The sequence below is a fragment of the Pectinophora gossypiella genome, chromosome 7, assembly GCF_024362695.1.
Source record: "Pectinophora gossypiella chromosome 7, ilPecGoss1.1, whole genome shotgun sequence".
Lineage (NCBI taxonomy): Eukaryota > Metazoa > Arthropoda > Insecta > Lepidoptera > Gelechiidae > Pectinophora > Pectinophora gossypiella.
In genome coordinates this window covers 7,168,508-7,189,721 of record NC_065410.1, presented here as the reverse complement: position 1 = coordinate 7,189,721, position 21,214 = coordinate 7,168,508, and the positions used below count along the sequence as shown (strand labels likewise).

The 21,214-nt window shown below is 36.7% G+C and overlaps 1 protein-coding gene across 1 annotated transcript in view; it reads left to right on the top strand.

The window, feature by feature from the left end:
- LOC126368077 (junctional adhesion molecule 2A-like) overlaps positions 1–20,716 on the top strand; it is a 100,449-nt gene extending 79,733 nt beyond the window's left edge. Inside the window, exons 5-7 of the mRNA XM_050011960.1 lie at positions 5,646–5,762; positions 12,325–12,472; positions 20,350–20,716. Coding sequence (XP_049867917.1) covers positions 5,646–5,762; positions 12,325–12,472; positions 20,350–20,435 — 351 coding nt within the window. The 3' untranslated portion in view covers positions 20,436–20,716. The remainder of the gene's footprint in view (positions 1–5,645; positions 5,763–12,324; positions 12,473–20,349) is intronic.
- Positions 20,717–21,214: the final 498 nt, after the last annotated feature.

Here is a 21,214-nt window from a genome sequence, read left to right as displayed (position 1 = left end):
TAGTTACACTTTGTTTATTGAATATTCCGATATAATAACACTGTCGCGAATGTCTTCCAAGTAACTTAATACGATTATTAACCACAAAACACCACTTCGTATTAATTATTTAGATTATTCAATGAAGAAAGCAACCGTCCCGTTCCTGTTCCCGCCAAAAAGTCTCACACTAGCTCAAGTAAGTACTTTGACAGATTTCATTTTTACCGCGCATTCAAGCTATTATATATATATATATATATATATAAATTTCAAATTTTACTATACGTAATAGTATAGTATACGTAGTGTAAAGAACCCAGATTAGGTATGAACTACCGACCTTCATGGTGTACACAGCATTATGTTCTATCTAATACTTGATAATCAAGTAGTAAACACAGTCGACAGAATATTTGATACATTCAGAAGCCTCTAGTGTAATTGTTTAATCAATACCATTGTCATATTATTTATTCTATTTGTCCAATAAAATGGAAAACTCATTTTAATTCACTTTATACTTTCTACTACTACACTACTACTAATATTACTTATTGTTTTGACATTGTTTTGATTTGAGTTTGCTCCTCATATTAGCTCTCGCTTATACTATTTCTTTGGAGAAAATAATAATATATATTTATTTTTACTATAAGTATATCTGCCTAATCTTGGAAATAGTGTTATCCATAGGTACTAATATTGTTAATAATAATAATGGAAAAGTGTATGTGTGTGTCTGTCGGTTTGTTTGTCAGTCTTTCACGTCAATACGGAGCGACGAATTGACGTGATTTATTTAAGTGAAGATAGTTAAAGGGATGGGGAGTGACATACTCTGATTTTTGTCACGTGTGTAATGATTTACAATAGTTTCATTGCATGGTACATGGTAATATGAAACCATGAAAATACTTTGAAACCATGTCACATTAACATTTTTCACAAATTAAACCGTAAGTCTCAATAAATGTCAAATATGTTAATGCGACAGGGTTCTAAAGTGCGAATGATATTGCTCATGACAGTACGAGTCAGATCTGTCAAAGTACAGGGGGGTTAAAATGGCCACATCGAAGCAATTAATCTAAGAAACCAATATTGCAATTTGACATTTGCGCATATAAAAGTAAGTGCGCAATGCAAACAAATGTCAAACAGCAAAATTGCTTTCTTAGATGAATTGCTTCGACGTGGCTATCTTAACCCCCCAGTAGCCAATGTTGTGACGTCGAAATTAGACTCGATCGATTTTGTTCCGTACTTTGTATACATCGTCAGAACATGGTTATAAATCACCTAGTACCTACTCGTATCTTAAGATTATTGCGCAGAACTTTTCCCATAAAACAGTGCGAAACTGCTTCCAAATCGCAACTTTCTTTCAATGCAAAATCCAGCACTAAACACTTTCAATGTTTTGTTCCTCTCAGAAGCGCACGAACTTTTAAGTACATAGTTTTGTTCAGGATTCTTACAAGGGAATTCTTACAGACTTTCGCTCTCTAACAGTAATACAGAATTTGTATCGAGAACTTGAAATCTATTAAAAAAAAAGTCTCTCTAAGTATTCGTTCAGTAAAAGCAATTCCAATAGCTATAAGAATTCATGTTTACTTTACAATTTAACGTTCTTACTTGCTCGTAAATTAAGAATTGCTGGAATCGTTTTCGATTGAAAATCCAAGATATAGTTTGTATTAACTTGAGGATAAGATAGTTTTAAAATCGGCTTTTTGTGCCTTGTAATAAAGTCGAAAATAGAAGTACATTTTTGTCAAATCCGAAATCAAACTTCGGAAAAGAATTCGAATTTCAACAACACCTCATATTTAATCACTCTATTTAAAAACACAGATGGTATAAGTATAAATTCACAAATAGAACTGAAGTCATATTCGTAATTGCCTAGTACTTATAGCAAATATAAATTGTTACTGGCAATAAATTTATTTTATTTTTATTCTAGTCTTAAGACACATATTATATTTTTATTATAAAGTAGTTTATTTAATTGGCACGCTAAGCCGTTGGTGCCGGGCTACTAGACCAAACACCTCCACCAACCCGCTGTGGAGCAGCGTGATGCATTATGCTCCATATCCCTTCCGGTTGATTGAAAGTAGGCCTGTGCCCAGCAGTGGGGCGTACATAGGCTGTTTATTTACTTAATTGATTTTATTCTCATAAAAATTGGCAATTATTGTTATGTAACAAACTAAAAATGAATAACATCTCATGTATTCTACCAACACCTGACCGTGTGGCCTTGGTAGAGAATAAGAACGTAACATTTTTTACACAATTTGTTGTCCCGCGCAGCATGACAATCATTTTGATAATATTCTCCACGAGCCTACAGGCAAAAATGTGGCTGGCGGTTGAAAACAAAGCAGATGTTTTAATTTGAAGTGATATGAGTTTAACAACTTGGGCTCTAGCGGAATATGAGTAAGTAAGTACTAAAATTTTCATGAATATTGTGAAAAACTTACTGTTGACAGCCGAGGAATTTCATCATACTGCGATTATGCGCTCACGGAACAAGTGATATTATGTTAAAATCCCTCTTTATTTCAAATATCATTAAAAAAGGCTTATGCCGGGCACTGGCGCGTGAATTATAATAATGCAACGATATTTTCACATCATAAATAAAGTACACTTACTCGATCATTGGTCTTTGGACTATATGAGTTTCATGTTTTGCCTGTCACACATTTCAATAGGAATTGTTGGCGACGGTGGGTCATAGGCAGCTTAACCAAACATACATAAACAGCCTATATACGTCCCACTGGTGAGCACAGGCCTCCCCTCAATCAACCGGAGGGGTATGGAGCATACTCCACCACTCTGCTCCAATGCGGGTTGGTGGATTTCTTTTTACGGCTAATAGCCGGGACCAACGGCTTAACGTGCCCTCCAAAGCACAGAATCATCTTACTTTTTCGGACAATCATATTGTGATTCAAGCCTGAAAAGTCCTTACCAAACAAAGGACAGTCTCAGAAAGTGATTTCGACAATGTCCCCATCGGGAATCGAACCCGGACCTCCAGATCGTGAGCCTAACGCTCTAACCACTAGACCACGGAGGCTGTTGCTTAACCAAACACCCGTCACAATTACCCTACTGGGATTCCAACACGGATCTCTCGGATCGTAAGCCTAACGCTCTGCCTCTGAACCACAGAGGTTAAACTTAGTAAAGTGATAGAATTGTAGTATACAGATAAAACTGAATATCGACGTTCAATATATTATACTCAATAACCTAGGAATTCGTATTCTCTTATAGTTGATGATTCCTCTCCACATATAAGATGTCTGTTGTTACCAATGTTCAACAAACGTGACTTGATCAAGTGCCGGCTATTTCCATCTTCCTGCGACTTACTTAACCCTTAAGCAGGCCGCGGACATATGTGTCCCACATTGATTTTTCGATGCTGTAGCCAGGTTTTGGCAATAAAGAGTCCACAATCTGTCAAAATTTAATCGTAAATATATATTCTATGGTTCCGAATTTTCAAACTTTGTGTATCCGAACGTAAGTGACACTGACAGCCATTCGAGTTTCGTCTGTCCGTTAGAGACGTGTTTTTGAGTGACTGTGGTGGTTTTATACAGATTATGGCGAAACAAAGAAAGGTAAGTCGTGCAATTTTTTGATATGTTAGAGATTTTGAATTTTCCTAACAGGATTTGCATTATTTCTAGTTGATTTCTTGCTAAATTGTCTAAAACAAGGCAAATAATAATGTGGGGAACATGTGACCAAAGCCTGTTGAGTCGAACTTATTTGTGGGAGATATATATCCTTTGCCTGTTCAAATCACCAATTTTTTTATACTAGCCTTTGCACCCGACGTTACTTGTGTTTTTTTTAAACATATTTGTTTTACTAAAAACTACGCATCATTTCGATTACACACAAATTTATTATGATTATGTTATAAATATAAAAAATTAATACAATTATTTTTAAATTAAATTATTTATAAATAAATAATTAAATAAGTAATAGCAATTACAATTTAAAATAATAATGATCTAGTAATCAAACACTAGAATTATGAACAGACAAACATTCGACATTTATATATAGCTATCACATAAAGGATAGTCTCTATCCAGGCAATGGGATTATGTTTTCCCACATTTTTTTTCAGGACTTTCAGTGTTTTTTTTCTGAATGTGTTGATAAGGAATCATACAGGCCGCTATTCAAAGCCTAAATCCATATATAACACTTTATTTCTTACAGCAGTTCTTCGGGGCCTGTTTAAGGGTTAAATACGCGTACAACATTACTTGCACAGATACAAGGTAAAAACAACCTGTTCTTTAAAAAAACTTACCTAGTAAAAATAGCTTCCACAAGTATATTGAAACTTTTTCTCAAATAGGTATTTGAGAAAACCAATTCAATTACTTTCATTCCAGACGGAACTTTATATTAAGTACTTATAAGGAATCCATTGAATGGGTCAATACTTGTATTCTACCTTTGAAAAGAATTCTTCTACGTAAATAAAAGTGGTAAATTAAAAAGTTTCATAATTTTGGTTATTTCTATTTTGATTTTTGGAACTTAAATCTAGCTGGTGAGAAGTAAGTGGATAGGTTAGGGATACTATATGCCTTCAGGGAAACGGGGATAGATAGAAATAGAATATAAATGTCGTCCCATCAAAAAACAAAAATTTTCTTCTTTCAAATATCGGATCACGTGTGGTCACCATCTCGTTTGAAGGAAAGTGACGATGCGAATGTCGAAAGTGGAATACTTTTTCCTGACTTGAGGAGTTCCAAGTTATTAGGTGATAGAAAACATACGCCGCAAGGAATTTCGAACCTTTGCTGTCCATATTACGCGACCGCCCGCGGCTTCGTTCACGACTCCTTACATACTTACTGTTTACTGTTAGTTATTTTCAGAGTTACTACAAAACACAAACTAAAAATAAACTAGGTTTGAAATAGTATTTGCGCCACGAAAAAAGTCGGCGGATTCTAATGAAACTAACTTGACAAATCACAATAATTCTATTCAGAATCTGCGACAGTAGCGCCGCGGCCTTCGGGACTTCTTTCGTATACGGATTATTATTTTAAACATAGTTTATCTCTTAGTCTTTGTTTTGTAGTAACACTGTTTGTTTTTGGCGCAGAAAGTCCCATTCATCATAAAATGACTCTTATTGCTAGAAGAAGATATGAATGCATGGGATTAACTGTCTGAGAACTGATATTAGGCAGCTAAATTACTCAATTGTATAACAATATTTTATGTTTATTTTTTTTTAAAAGACCGTCTAGGGCCCTGTTCCTAGGTTTTTCTTGCAGCTTCTTTTCCCCGGGTATAGAGGTTGTGAGAAGCTGCAGTAGTTTTAAGCGGAGGAGACGTTCGTTATGTAAAAATTGACGATTCGAAGTGTAACTATGTTACCTACTGAATAAAGACATTTTTGAATTTGAATTCGTGAAAAGATATGTTCGGTTTTTAAATGTACCTATCCACCATAGATACATAAAACTCTTACACGCGCGGTTTCATACAAAGTCCCTCTACCTGCCTCAGAACGCTCACAGTTCCTACCGCTACCGTTACTTGCTCGGTGCTTTAATTTATGTACTTATTAATGTATTTCTACGCAGGCATCATCACAACACGTATGGCACAGAGTGGATGGAGAGAAAGGAGGACCAATGACAGCATATAGCACAATCCAGTTCGTCGTACAGAGACATCACTTCGTCAGAGGAAAATTGAAGGTACTTGTCTAATTTATTTTTCACTTGTATCGAAACTTCTGCACTGAAACTCGGAAACAATAAACTTTTTTGAAGTCTCAGAAACTCAAAATTCGAAACCCTTATAGGGTCATTTTGTTGTTCGTCTGTCTGTTTGTCGTTGACCATTTTTCTCAGCGGGCGATTGAGGTTATCAAGTATTAAAGTTATCAAGTTGGTCACTTGGTATAATAGTACCGTACATCATTAGAGCAACAAAATAATACAACAAAGTGGGTGCTACGATACAAAGCGATCGCTCACAAAGTTATAATCTTGTTGTGAAAGTAATTTCAATTAATATTATATTATTCATGTAACGTAACAATCACTCTTTATTAGCGCCACTCAAGATGTTTAAATGATGTAAAAAAACAGCTGTCCCTACAAACAAAAGATAAAATCTACAAAATAGGAGTTGTCCCTGGTAATAAGAAATTAGTTTTGGAAGCTTTATTGACTCTATTCTAAGTAGGGAGTAAGATAGGATGTCAATTTATTTGGCTGTATGACGGGCTTGCGTAAAATAATAATAATATGGATATAATACGACCGCGAATTCGTCCGCGTCGGTCCTAAAAACTTTGGAAAAGTAGTTTACGAATTCTTTGAGTGTACGTTCACACAGAGGCGGTTTGGTCCCAATAATCGATTGGTATGATCCCTGGGCGGGGGTCTGTATAAAATCTATTCACGGATTCGACACGCACGAACAGAATCGTTATTCTGTACGGAAACCCTTTTAAAGCACTTGGAGAATTTCCAGACGATATATGTATGTATATACGTATTGATATCGAGTATAAGAAATCTCTCCAAATATAAAATCATAATAACATATTATGTAATTCTCATTTAAAGACGAAAATAAAGAAAGTTGTTAGTTTAAATGGAAACTAAAATCTGTGTAAGTAAGTATCAAATAGTTAAAGAAAACAGTAAGAAAACAATACAGAGAGGAGCTCGGTGGCGCAGCGGTAAACGCACTCGGTCTGCGATTGTTGCAGTTAAGCAACTTTCGCAAAGGCCGGTCATAGGATGGGTGACCACAAAAAAAAAGTTTTATCTCGAGGCCCTCCGTGCTTCGGAAGGTACGTTAAGCCGTTGGTCCCGGCTGAATTAGCAGTCGTTAATAACCACCCATCCGCACTGGGCCCGCGTGGTGGTTTAAGGCCCGATCTCCCTATCCATCCATAGGGAAGGCCCGTGTCCCAGCAGTGGGGACGTTAATGGGCTGGTGATGATGATGATGAGTTAAAGAAAATTCATTATGGATATCTTGTGAAAGTAACTTGTGACCATGTCAACTACGATAAGAATTATGTTAATACCTATACGTACATAGAGGGTACTTTACGGGCTATGCCGCAATGTAAGTGGAGGTGACTCCCATCGCGGCGTGGTGCAGGCGATGGTGAAAACTTAAACTCTTTTTTGGTGGAAATCACTGTTTTAGTGTGTTTTTAGAAAAGCTTAGAAATATTACAAATATTCGTACCTCGTCACGCTCCGATAGGGCAGTATTGCCGTATAAAAAACTTGTGTTACCACTTATTTTATTACTAAGAATCTATTGCCAGTAAATATTTTAACGTTTCCAACATACACAAACTATCATGACATTTTATTATATAATGCATTTTTAAACTGTGATAAAAATTAATAAATAAAATTCACGATTTGTGGAAATGGTTATTGTGTGGCTTCCATGCGGGATAGGCCGATGATTGATACACAAAAAACTGCCATTAAAACTGCACAAATAGTGAAAAATTCGTTCACTGGTTCAAGAGATAAATGTGTTTATACAGGCAGAGGCGTTTCGGGAAAATTCTTCATATTCATTAAACTTACTGAACCTCCGTGGTCCAGTGGTTTGAGCGTTTGGCTCACGATCCGGAGGTCCCGGGTTCAAATCCCGATAAAGAGTCAGTTACTTTTAGATTTGACTAGTTGGAAACCAGCCTATTTTTACCACTGTCACTGTGGTTTTTCATACTCGCTTATAAGTTGGCTAAAGCCATGGGCTACATACAAACAAAAAAACAATTTTTATTACGATGTTCGTTCCTCTGGTTTAAGAAATGTTACACAAATAACCCTTTGTAAAATGTATTACGATATAAAAGTTTCAACTTCGATGCACACAGGCGCGACATCCCGGAGACATTCCGACCCGGGATATTTTGTTTGTAGGTACGTATTTAAAGTTCGATGTTTTAAAAACAGCCAGCTCAAATGTACTCTAGATCGGCGAGCACGCATAAAGACTTTGATAAAAATGGACAGTAGTGGTTTGTCTGTCAGTATCGTAGTTTATTTTTTTTTATTTTGTTGTCCCTTTTTTGCGCGCAATCTATCACCCTCGGATAATAAGCACTTCTTGTAGTGTATAGGTATAATTTTAGGTAAGCGACCAGTGTCGCTGCCTATTTTGGGCCTTGGTTGGCTAGATCCTGCGGCAGCCTCCTTCTTAGTCTTAGTTGTGCGTGCTCATCCATGAGCGGCCTGGCCAGTATATTAGGATCGGCTGTTAGTCTGTTTTTGTAAGAGCAGCTTACATTTCTTAACTCTTCACTTACTGTTGGGATTCCCAACTCTTTGTGTAATCTGCTATTAGTAATGTACCATGGAACATTTGTGATAATGCGGAGGGCCTTATTTTGGAATCTCTGTAGGATCTCTATATTGGAGTGTCCCCAGAGACAGACAGTTCCACAGAGTACGTAAAATTCCGTGGTGCCAGCCAACCCCAACGGGAAATATGCGTGATTTTATGTAAAATGCTTTGTAGATATTGAGTATTTTGACACACTCGTTTGATTTTAATCAAACAGTCTTCATTGATTATTTAACTTGCAAGGAAAAGGGTAGGGTAATGACGGCCAAACTCACTTCCGGGGACCATCCAGAATAATTGAAAAACTTTTCGAATTGTTACATTGAAACGTCTTATCCAGAATATTTTACGTCAAAGTTCATTTTGAAGGTATTGATTTTAGTTTTAATTCGGTTCTTATATTTCAATAATTGGGGAGGAGCTCGGTGCCGCAGCGGTAAACGCGCTCGGTCTGCGATTGTTGAAGTTAAGCAACTTTCGCAAAGGCCAGTCATAGGATGGGTGACCACAAAAAAAAAAGTTTTTATCTCGAGCTCCTCCGTGCTTCGGAAGGCACGTTAAACCGTTGGAGCCAGGAGGCTGCATTAGCAGTCGTTAATAACCATCAATCCGCACTGGGCCCGCATGATGGTGTAACGCCCGATCTCCCTATCCATCCATAGGGAAGGCCCGTGCCCCAGCAGTGGGGACGTTAATGGGCTGATGATGATGATTTCAATAATTCGGTTTGGCAGAAACCATGGAATTCCACTTGCTACGATCCTGACCAGCGCAGCGTGCCGTTCCCACTTTAGGAACGTTCCCATCAATAAAAAGGCGCAAAAGTTATGTAAAAAGTGTATTATTTCCTAACCTTTACGTAGATAAGACCAGAGTAAAAGAACGCACAATTTGAAAAAGAAAAGCAGCCAGCGTCGTTACCATTACATACATACATAAACTCACGCCTATTTCCCAACGGGGTAAGCAGAGCCTATAGAATTCCATTTGCTATTTTTTGTTTTTATCGTTACTATTAAAAAGTTTTTACAACGGACCATTCCCACTTTGGGAGCATTTTCCGGAACGGTATGTAACTAACTGATCTTGACACACTACTTTTGCTTCTTCCACAAACATATAAATCTTCATGCACGCTCGCCTGTTAAACATACCCTTGATCTGACCTATTTCTTTAAACATTTTGAATTTTAAAAAAAAAATAATAATATTTATTGACTCAAAACATACATTCAAACTTTTAGCAAAAATAAATACCTACAGAAAAACATGTTGATACGTATAACAATAAAATACCCTGCCTCTTATACTAGGTAAGAACATGTATCATAAGAGTTAGTGAATTTGATCACCGTAAGTTCGCCTCGGATTTCTTAGGTTGACTATCTACGAACATTATTAGACTATCAATAATAGTCGGTTGTGTACAGTGTTCTACGACTCAAAATAAATAAATTATATTTTCATAAACTTCACATTTTTATTTCTTCCAAATATAATGAATGCCCTAGACAGGTAAGGGTAGAAAAAGTACTCAAAAACATTTTTACTCGATACTTATACAATAATAAAAGATTGAAGTCAATTTCGACTATAGTACCAACTTAATTTACATTGTATCAGTTTATTTTTATTCATTAAGATACATAGTTATCTATTAAGATTTCTGCGAGATATTTATCCTGCAGGTGGTGTAGGCTGACAAGGGATAGTAAAAAACAAAGGTTCCATCTTTGATCATCCGAAGTTAATGTCGTGGAAGAGTCAAAGATTCTCTGTCTGAGATGATGGATTTATTACCTCTATAAGCGATGGGCTGGAAACTTGTCACTATACAATACATTTTTATCATTATTTATTTTTTTGCATAAATATAAATAGTGTCTACAAGCTATATTAAAATTTTGACTATCTGTGACTGTATCTGTGTGTGTGTGTGTGTGTGTGTGTGTGTGTGTGTGTGTGTGTGTGTGTGTGTGTGTGTGTGTATGTGACAGCAAAGAGCAAACCGAGGTTCTGCTGGTTCTCAAACTATTTTTTGGCATAGAAGCGTTCAGGGCTCAAGGTCAAAGTTAGGGTAAGTTTAATACACTCATACTTAAGTGTATTTAAAGTTAGTTCAGTATAGAAAAATCTATAACTTCTCTTTGATTGCCCTCATTTTATATTCACAAAGAATGAAACACAATGGAACAGGGTATATGTACCTATTACACTCAAGGTTTTACATAACGTCTTATGCTAATACCTACGCTTTTGATTTGTACTTTGTGCATATTAAATCAAAGGAATAGTGTGCCCACATTAATGTTCTGTTGCGAATTATGTCAGAATGAGTAAAGGATCGTTTCTGGCCGCAAAGACACATTAGCAGTAGAAGCGGGAACGATAAAATACTCTGACCGTGTGGATCTATTGTCTAGTAATTACCTAGTATAGAAACACAAATACATTTGCAGCGTCCGACCAAGTAACCTACAATAAGGCACGTCAAAAATATCATAGCGTGGGTACGCTTAAGGTCCAACCTGAACGTACTCGCGCGTTTCTATCTATGCTAATGAAGATAAAAACTAGAAGCTCTAATGTAGGCGGCAGCACTGAAAATTTTGACAGTTCTCCATACTGTCCAGCTAAAATTCGTGAGAAATTTCTATAAAATGTGGAGCAACGTGGAGATCCCGTCTGAGATGAGTTACGAAAAACAAAAGCAACCAGTTACTGTTGGAAAACGGCAGTTTTGAGTTTGCAGTTTTGAAGTTTTATAAGTACGTTCAGTTTATACTTTCCGATCTTTAGGGAATAAACACTATAATTGTAGTTAAACACTGTACAAAAGATTATAGTGTGAAAATACAACGAAAACAATTATGTTTACGCAAGTAGCATGGATGATACTACACCGACAAGTGCGTGGCACTTAAATTAGTAATGTGTGTGACTCAAAAAGTATGGGGAACTGGCAAAATTTAAGAATATTCAACAGTAGCGACACCTTCTGGGAGAAATAGGTAGTTTTGTACCCCATTAGAAAATCTCGTTCGTAGACATGCGGCAAACCTTTTTTTGAACAGTGTGTCCCGCAGCTAATTCAAACATATGGCGGTATATGAAACTATTCACCATATCCCGCACTGTCGCGTCTCGCGGCAATGTGGACGGAGTTTTAGATAGAAACAGGAGAACGAAGCGAAGTATAGTTGCGCACGCCTTTTAAACTTGATTGATGTCTTCGCTAGTAAAAACCGCCCAGAGTGATGTTTGGAAAAGCGAAGATAGCGTAGGTACATCGCTTAGGCGAAGTATGTGCTGTACGTTTTAAGAAAACCTACATTGCGTCTGTTCGATGTTCTCGCGTGTTTTACTTAGAACGTTCTTTTGAGTGATATACTCGTATTCCCTAACTAAATGTCACCTGAATTGCTAAACGACCAAGATTACTTTGTACAGGGTGTTAGTGACATCGTAACGAATACTCAGGAGGATGATTCAGATCATGATTCTGAGTTGATACCAAGTGGAATTTTCCGTCGCAAAATTTTTCAACCTTGCAGTCACAAATTACGAGGTTGATGCTGAAGGTCATTCCCTCAATCAGCGCTTATCGCTATCGACCCTAGTGGGTCGATAAGCGCTGATTGAGATTGATTGATTAATTAATTCTTTCAAATATTTTTCTGGCAAATGTTTGACTGGGCACCCTCAGGTCTGTTGTCTTAAACGTTATACCGGGTGAGAGCCTTCAGTGTTCCCCATTTGTCCGGCCAAGTAGTTAATGCCATCTGCGGCAAATCTACAATCATCTTCTTTGCGAGTCGATGGCGATCGAAACTACAAAGTCCACGTCAAAAAACAAGGTCACAAACGTCACCTCATTATATTTTATAAAATATTTTATTACATCTTCCATTCTCATCTTCACAGGTTCGGTGCACAGCAATAATCTACACCATATACAGAATGAGTGTAGAGAAGTGCGCTGAAGAGGAAAGGATACGGACCACGCCGGCGAGTCCGCCCGAGGTGCACGAAGCGATCATATATTCCGTGCATCGCTTACCTGAAGCTGCTAGTAAGTTCTACTTGCATTTTACAAAGTAAATTCTATACATTGATTTATATTTATACTGAAAATATAGTTATTTCCACCCACATCTTATTATGTTATTTTTAGGGTTCCGAACCGCAAAAGATAAAACGGAACCCATATAGGATCACTTTGTTATCCGTTTGTCCGTCTGTTTTCTTTTAAAAGTTCTTTTAAATATTGATATTTATTTAACACACACAAAAATATATACTTAAACAAGTACATTATATTAACTTCTATGTTACTTCAATATTAATTAGTTTTATTAATATCAATATTAAAATTTGGACTTTAAAAACTTATTATGTTAGATACCAATTTCTAAAACCAACGTGATGCCTAATGTTTGACGAAATCCCTAAGATGTGTGTGAAACAAACAACCTTCATAATCTAATTAAAAAAAATCAATTAATATAAATACCTAATCGTTTTAATCTTAATTCGAGCTTGACTCTTTCACAGTCCATTTGTTAGGTAGTATCCAAATACTCAATTAGGCTCAGGAATTCCTTTACAAAAAGTTTTCTGCGAATAATGGTTCCCCTTTTTTCATTTTGCTCAGGGTTGTCGCTCAATAATGTCAGATGTAGGCAAGGAAAAGGTGGAGGTACTCACTTTATATTTTCACTCATTAAAAGTTTTATCCACAAAAACATCCAAAGGTTAAAATATTCAAAAAAATTTCGGTATGCTCATCCTTTACCAATTCATTAGAGAAAGCGTTATGCCGTTTTTACAAGATCCGCTTACCTAATTTGAATATTTGACAGGTCCGGTCTTTTACAGAAGCGACTGCCTGTCTGACCTTCCAAGGCAATTAATTAAGTAAACCTAGTTCAGACGCTGGTGGGGAGCGCAGAGTTGCTGTTCTATACGTAGTATTATTCCTTTTTCTATGCCTCGGGTCCTGACCCGATCTCGATCACGATGCCCTGGCATCGTTTGAGAGGATTCAATTTGAAAGAATTAATCGGCCCTGGTGGGTCGATGGCGATTAGCGCTGAATAAAGGCTTACCTTACACCCCCGACATTCCTTGTAAAAATCTCATTCGTACGGTGTGCTGCCTAATGCGTAAGTACAAACGAGACGGAAAGTCCGCGTGGTCACCCTTACTCCTTAGCGGCTTATCGCATTTAAGACCAAAAAAAGACCCTGAGGGTGTGAGATCGGCACCTCATACAGTTCGGGGCGGAGAGTAATCCTTACAGGTACGGTCACGAGTACTAATATGTAAGGCTGCCTATTGTACTAATTCTATTTCTCTTTTGTTTTGTATTTTGTTTTTTCCTGTTTGTGCAATAAAGTATTTGTTATATTATGTTATGTTATGTATACACCAGTTGGCCACCTAGTTCGGCTCACATGCAAAAGATGGCGCCACATTCAATAATGCAGTTTTCAAGCAGTCGTGAAACGCGATATCGAAGTTTTCACAGCAAGACGCATATATACAACTTTCAACATAACACCGTTGGATCGTCGATCCCTAGTCACCCTACCAACTTGTGGCTAGGGGGGGACTATGCTCTGTTCGGTACCCCGAAACATCCTTTGGCGGCAGCACACCCTCGCCGCTAAAAAACCATGTCACATTAACTTTTTTGACAAATTAAACCCTTAGCCTCATGAAATGTCAAATATGATAGTGCGACAGGGTTCTAAAGTAGATACATGATATTGCTCATGACTGTACACGTTAGTAGTAGCATAAGTACACTACTAACAAAACAACAAATAGTATAGAAAAATAATATACAAGCAATATTCGTGTAAAATACCTATTTCGTAATCTAATTACGGGCAGCGAAGGCTAGAACGGTAATGGGCTATTAGGAAGATTGAACTGTATTATGAGTGTCATAAAAGAGTATTTACGATGATAAGAATATTCGATCGCTTCAATGAATGGTCATCATCATAATTTCAATATGGGTCCACCTTTGTAATATACCTGAAATGTTTATAGAGGAGGTAGTTTGTGTTACAATAATCATAACACAGAATAATTCGTCGACATGACTGTCTGTCTCGCTTGCTTTTACGTTGTACGACACACGGTAAGAATGAGATTTTTGGAGTATCTTGGGTGTGTTTCACATATAAAACAATTAGAACACACGCACGCGCACGCGGCAGAGGAGCACACAACTTCCTAGCTTCCTACCTCGTAGAATGACTTTTTTTAAACATCCTATTTCAGATTTGCGACTCATCTGAGCTGGCGATCTTAGAAAAGTAATTCCTTTAATCCTAAACCATGTATGGAACGTAATTATTGTACCTTGCTACATATGTGTTTGTATTCCCACGAGGACTATTTGTCTTAGAAACCCCAAGTGTTTTGTATACCAAAAGGTTAATATTACAATTCCGAGTGGAACGGGAATGGATATGTCCTACGACTTTTATTTTGTTGAAACGGAGTGACCTTTTGTATTGTACGGGTCTTTTTGTCTGACACAATGGAATTTATTTGACAAAAACCTAAAATATACTGAATGGGATATCACTGATGAGATCTGAATTTCTCCAAAAAGATTATAATTGGGTACGCCCCGCACACTGCATAAAAATGTCTTTTAGACATTCCACGCCCTCCTCCCCTTTACACCTCAGCGACTTACGGCATAAAGACTAAAGTAAGACCCAGAGGGGGCAAGGTAACTAGCTCAGTGCCTGATAAGAATGAGTGGGGGAAGGGGTCAGAGAGTTACCGTTCTGATACGCAGTATTACTCTTTATTCTGTGCTACAGAGTTAAAAAACAACACAGAAGATACCCGTTATAAAATGACTAGTTTCAAAATAAAACTTCTCAATGCTTAAAATAACTACTAATTAGAACTGAAAATTGGAACGAATATACTCGAAAACTTTTTATATTCATTTACTTAAAATCCCTAAGGAACACAGTTTTTTATGTAAGCATTTTGTTGAAAATGAATGTTCTTTAGGGTTTAAGGACGGCACATAGGTACCAGGGTACTTACTCGTATTTCTGCTCTCGTCGGTCGACTAAAAGTCGTTAACTAAGAACTTTGCCTGAATTGAATTATCAACTTTCGCAAGTTAATTTGGATGTTAGACGGGCACTTGGTTTTGGCGGCGAATTTGTGACCCTTTTAATAATGTATGCGGAAGTAAATACTGGAGAGATCCGTAGCTTAGCTACGCGTGTCTCCTAGTAACGGTTGTGAAAATAATTTGTCTGACAGTGTTTCGGGAAGAATGTCTTCCAAGTTTTAAGTGTTATTTTGCCAAGAATGATTCCAGACAGTGAATATTCTGGAACAATGCCCTCCAATTAGCATTTCCTGTGTACCACTTAAAGAAATCAATCATTTCCGCTGTTAGGAACATTCTAATTTGTACTCATAAACTCGAGTATTCGTTACAGCGGAACTGATATAACTCTTGGGAAAGAAAAGGGCAAGATTTCATGAAAATACCAGGCCCCTCACGGTTCGGGCAATTCTTGGACAAATCTTTAAACGATTTGCGTTGAATGATTGGCAGGATTGCTATAACTGGCTAATCACGATAATCGTGGCGACAAACTTTTCCTGAAATGGAAACGTCACGGTTTTGGACTACGAAATATACACTAATCATTAAGAAAATAAGCTAGGACGCAAACAACTAACCGAAAAGGACCAACCCTTGTTTGACTACGCGTTGAGGCATAATGATAGCGAAATCCTTTTAATATCAAATAATAATTAAACAGGATGCTTTCAACAATGTTCAACAAACAGGATATTACGATGATAAAACTTGTAATGCGATGTAACTTTACAACGATCAATATGAAAATGAAGATCATTCCCTTGTAAAACATACTAAAACGGAAAATAGCATGAGAATCTACTGCATTTAGATTGCTTCAATCTGTTGCATACATTTACACGTTGCAGCTGCGTTAGGCACGACAATGGCCAAACGGACACTGTATTCTAACTAAATTGGAATACTTATAGAACTCTAACTCTACTACCGGAATCAACCGCAATGCGATTAATGAATAACCAAATTGTTCGCTTACAGCACATTTTACAAAGTGATGCGAAGTCGTAACCATATTTTTTGAATTTGCTATGTTTACACAATAATCCAAAAGAAAATTAGTAAGAACCTACCAACCTATTTACTACACTCTACAGATATACAATCGTGACGCTATGCTGTACAATATAAAACCGTTGCTGATTTGGTATTGATTTTTAAGTGTTTCAACCATAACAGCCCACAATAATGAACTGACTTTAAGTTTCTTTTACTGTTCCACCTTCTACTTGATTGTTGGTAAAAGTTTTTCATCACTTACGTCAATCAATTAGAGCTTTCGTCTACTTTCTACTATAAGAAAGATTTCCATTTTGTAAACTTCACTGAACCTTTGAAAAAGTTATGTAATTTTTCACTGAACAAGTTTTATAACCATAAGCAGGACGTGACCGCCTCCGTGGTCTAGTGGTTACAGCGTTAGGCTCACGATCTGGCGGTCCGGGTTCGATTCCCGATGGGGACATTTTCGAAATCACTTTGTGAGACTGTCCTTTGTTTGGTAAGGACTTTTCAGGCTTGAATCACCTGATTGTCCGATAAAGTAAGATGATTCCGTGCTTCGGAGGGCACGTTAAGGCGTTGGTCCCGGGTATTAGCCAAACACCTCCACCAACCCGCATTGGAGCAGCGTGGAGTATGCTCCATACCCCCTCCGGTTGATTGAGGGGAGGCCTGTGTCCAGCAGTGGAGTTTATGTAAGCAGGACTATGTTTTATCGTAGATTAAAATCTTCGGCATTATACTTTGTAATTTACGTTTAGCCGCATTTATTTGGAAGATTCGTGTGACAGGTTCTCGTTCAATAGGTTACTTGCCAACTTTTAGGCTAGTTTCCAACTTGTCAAATCAGTTACTTTTTACTCAACGTCAAAACACGAAATTACTATGGATGTTTTATGAAAAACACACTTTGACGTCATAGAAAAACGTGACAAAATTTCCGACTTATCAATCTATCTATAATACTTTATTGCACAGCAACATATATAAAGGACATAAAACATACGAATAAAATATAAGTACAATAGGCGGCCTTATTGCTAAAGAGCAATTTCTGCCAGGCAACCAGGCAGGCAGGTTATCTTGATATTTATTTTTATTAAAATTCATAAATAAGAAAAAGAAAACGATTTTTGTCACCTTTAGATCTGTCTTTATTTAATTTTAGTAATCAGAATTTCAATCAGAATTTATCTTGAATCTAGCTAGTTAGTATAGGACCCAATTAAAGACCTCATTGTAATACTTCAATATATATTTTCAATAGCTACTTATATCTATATAACAATTGTGTATTCTAATCCAGCTGGTATTCTTCTCTGGTGTAGATTGTGAGATCAATGACTGACTTCTTCAACCCTTGTTAGCTTAAGTTACTAAGTGTTCCGCCAATGGCCCTGACATATAACAACTACATACGTCTACTTAACGTGCCCTTCGAAACGCAGATCATATTACTTTCGGTCAATCGGGTGATCAGCCTGCAACGTTATAACCAAACTAGTGATCACAAAGTCTTTTGTAATATGCTTTTACCGGGAATCGAACCTGGGACCTCAGGACCGGGAGCCCAACGCTCAACCACTGGAACATAAGCCTTTCGTTCAGCTGGTTGACCCAGTTCTTATCTGCTCATAAGAGTTATTTGATGAAATATTTACAACCTATTTATCATTCAGTCTTACTCAGGACAAGTCTTCTTTTAAATATTAATGTCAGTGTATACGAATACCTACATCCAAATGTTTCTGGAAGTAGCCAGGACAATAATAAATTGTGTTCGTATGGCACAAGCATTCCAGTTTTCAATATTTGAACTTCACAGGAGGAAATTCAATGCATTTTGTGTAGAAAAATATTTTACTAGAACGGAAATTTTGAGACGAAATGCTTTCGCTGGACAATAGAATGCTATCAACGCAAAAACAAAAGACGGAAAAAAGAAAGTCTTCTAACAAGCGACACAAACTACCCGACATGCCATTACAGTAGGCTTCCCTTCACCAACTACCTACATCTTTATCTTCGTCGTCAATTTTCAAATACTTGGTTTTATATTTCAAAATAATTTTCTAATCTCTGAAGGATTTCATAGAAAATAATGTAAATTGTTTATTATAAAAGAATGCCACACACAAAAAAAAGAGAATTATAACATTTTGCGGAATTCCTAAGGTACACTGGACGTAACTGTTGTTTTGGTCATGATATGTTTATATTGTTTTGCCTCGGATAGCATATACTCCACCACGTGCGGCACTGAATACCCAAACTCCAGAGAATTTATAAAAGATTCTTCGTCTATATGTGTCCGAAAGCGTAGGTACGTAAGTGCCAAATCCAAGATAGTCTATAAGAAAATCAGAAAGCTCTACCACTGTGCACTACATTTCCATCTTCTAAATATTCATATCAGATGGATAGTGCAGGAAGAGGTTAGGACAAGAACAAATTGTCGGTCCAAGTATTTTTTACCTTTCAATATTGAAGTTCATGGGGTGAAATTCGTTTCGTTTTAGTAAGTAGACCCAATTTTGTCGAATATAAACGACTTCCTGCTTCGAAAGTAATCCAGGAGAGACCGTAGCTTTTCATAAGTAAATTGCATTTCGAGATGACGAAATGGGGAGGTACGGAAAATTCACAGAATTTCAGGGGGAGCGATATTTGTGTCATAACACCTACTTCTACTAAATGCTATGACGTCATGGTCGTGAAGGATATTCAGCGTCTAATCGACTTGTTTTCTTTTGTTGAGTCTATTTATCAAGTTTCGTCTTATTACCAAAATTCTATCGCTTGAAAGGAACTTCGCAACCTCCTGAATGTAGTAAAATAACTTCACTGGTTCGACATTGATGTGTCAGTTAGTTAAACAAGCTCTTTTATCATAATAAATTACGCATTTCTGCTCGTCGCAGAATCGTGTTGAGTTACAAATTGTACCAATTTCTCTTAATAAATCTTATTAAACAGCCATTACTTGTTTATTTCTGTGAGAAACTCTTAAAATTGTTCTAGTATGATTCGATTCATACCGTTAATTGCTCTCAATTCATTATGGAACTTCAAAAGCCTTTATCAAGGGATTTGATTTCTATCATTATGTTGTTTGAATTGTTTAAGTGCTTGTTATTCCTCTGAATTAAATACCGCTTTCAAATAATTTGTAAACAAAAAACAAAATCACAGAGGTAATTTCTTGGACAATCCAAATTCGGAGTAGTCATAATAGGCAGTGTTTTACAGCTATTTAATTGTTTCATAAAAGAAAGTTAGAAAGAAGAAATTAAATCGTTTATTTTTAGACATAAACCGGGTAACCTACATAATTTAAAATGAGTGGAAATAATTGTTTTTAAGTTGATATCTAAAAAAGGATATCAGCTCTAGTCTATATCCGACTGCGGCGTAACTAAAAAGGAGGGTTTTGTGATTGATTGACCGCTATGTATGTATGAATGTTTCAATTTTTTTGACCTCAGTTTTTGTCGTCTAAAAAGGCGCCACGTTGAGTTTAGCGTGACATGACATAGCCTATAACCACCGGACAATCAAGACGCTTCTAATGACACCTCATTTGTTAAATTCTGACAAGTGGTTTAGAAGTCAGGTTAGAACAGACGTGCATACACGCATACATATATACATCCATACATTACGGTCAAACACATAACCCTCTTTTTTGCATCGACGCAAACGGGTGAAAAAGCTCTTTGAAAAATCATATCATTAAGAACATACTCGAATTAACTTGGCACTAATACTAATTATGTTGCTTTTCTTTACAGAAACGTCAGCTGTTCGGAAGACGTCACCCACATCGCTTTGGATCATTGCCATTACTTCCCTCTATCTACCCTACATCTTAAGATAAACCAATATTAAATACAATAGGTAGTTAAAAAATCATTGTGTTCTACAGAACAGTAAAATGCGAGGTGCACAGCGACTGAATTTGAAAACTGTTTTAAGTTTCGCTTTTTGTAATTATTTACTTTTAAGTTTTGTACTATAAAATGTAATGTATTTAACCTTTGCGTTGTTTTCATATTTTTGGTCGCTTTGCATCTTTTTGTAAGTATAATTAAGAGCCCTGCTGTTTCTATGACTGATAAATTCTCTCTATACCTATATTTTCACTGTTGATACGTTGTTATTGTGCCAACCCGAATTTATGTATTTCATTAAATGGAATACAAGGTGTTTGAGTGTTTTATTTTCTTTATTCGCATATTAACGTAAGTTTTCACTAGCATAGTTGGCTTGACTTCCTAAGGCTAAGAGTTCCAGACACAATAGTTAAACGATGGGGTTTAGATTTCAAAAGGACATTCGACCTTATCAAGGTCCTCGTAGGTCTAACAGAAAGCTCCATGACGCGTGGTTACTTAGTTCATTTTGTGATTAATGTACCTCTGACTACCCCAATTGGGATATTTTAGTGATCTTACGTTGTTGTTATGTTTATTCGCATATTTGAGAGCAGACAAGCACAATATAACCCTTACGGAGGGTGTTAGTGACACCGTCCCGAACACTGAAGGGATGATTCAGCTCATGAATCTGAGTTGATATCAAGTGGAATTTCTTGTCGGAAAATTCATGAAAAATTTTGTATGTTTTTTATAATTATTTTCAGTTACTCTTTTGCGA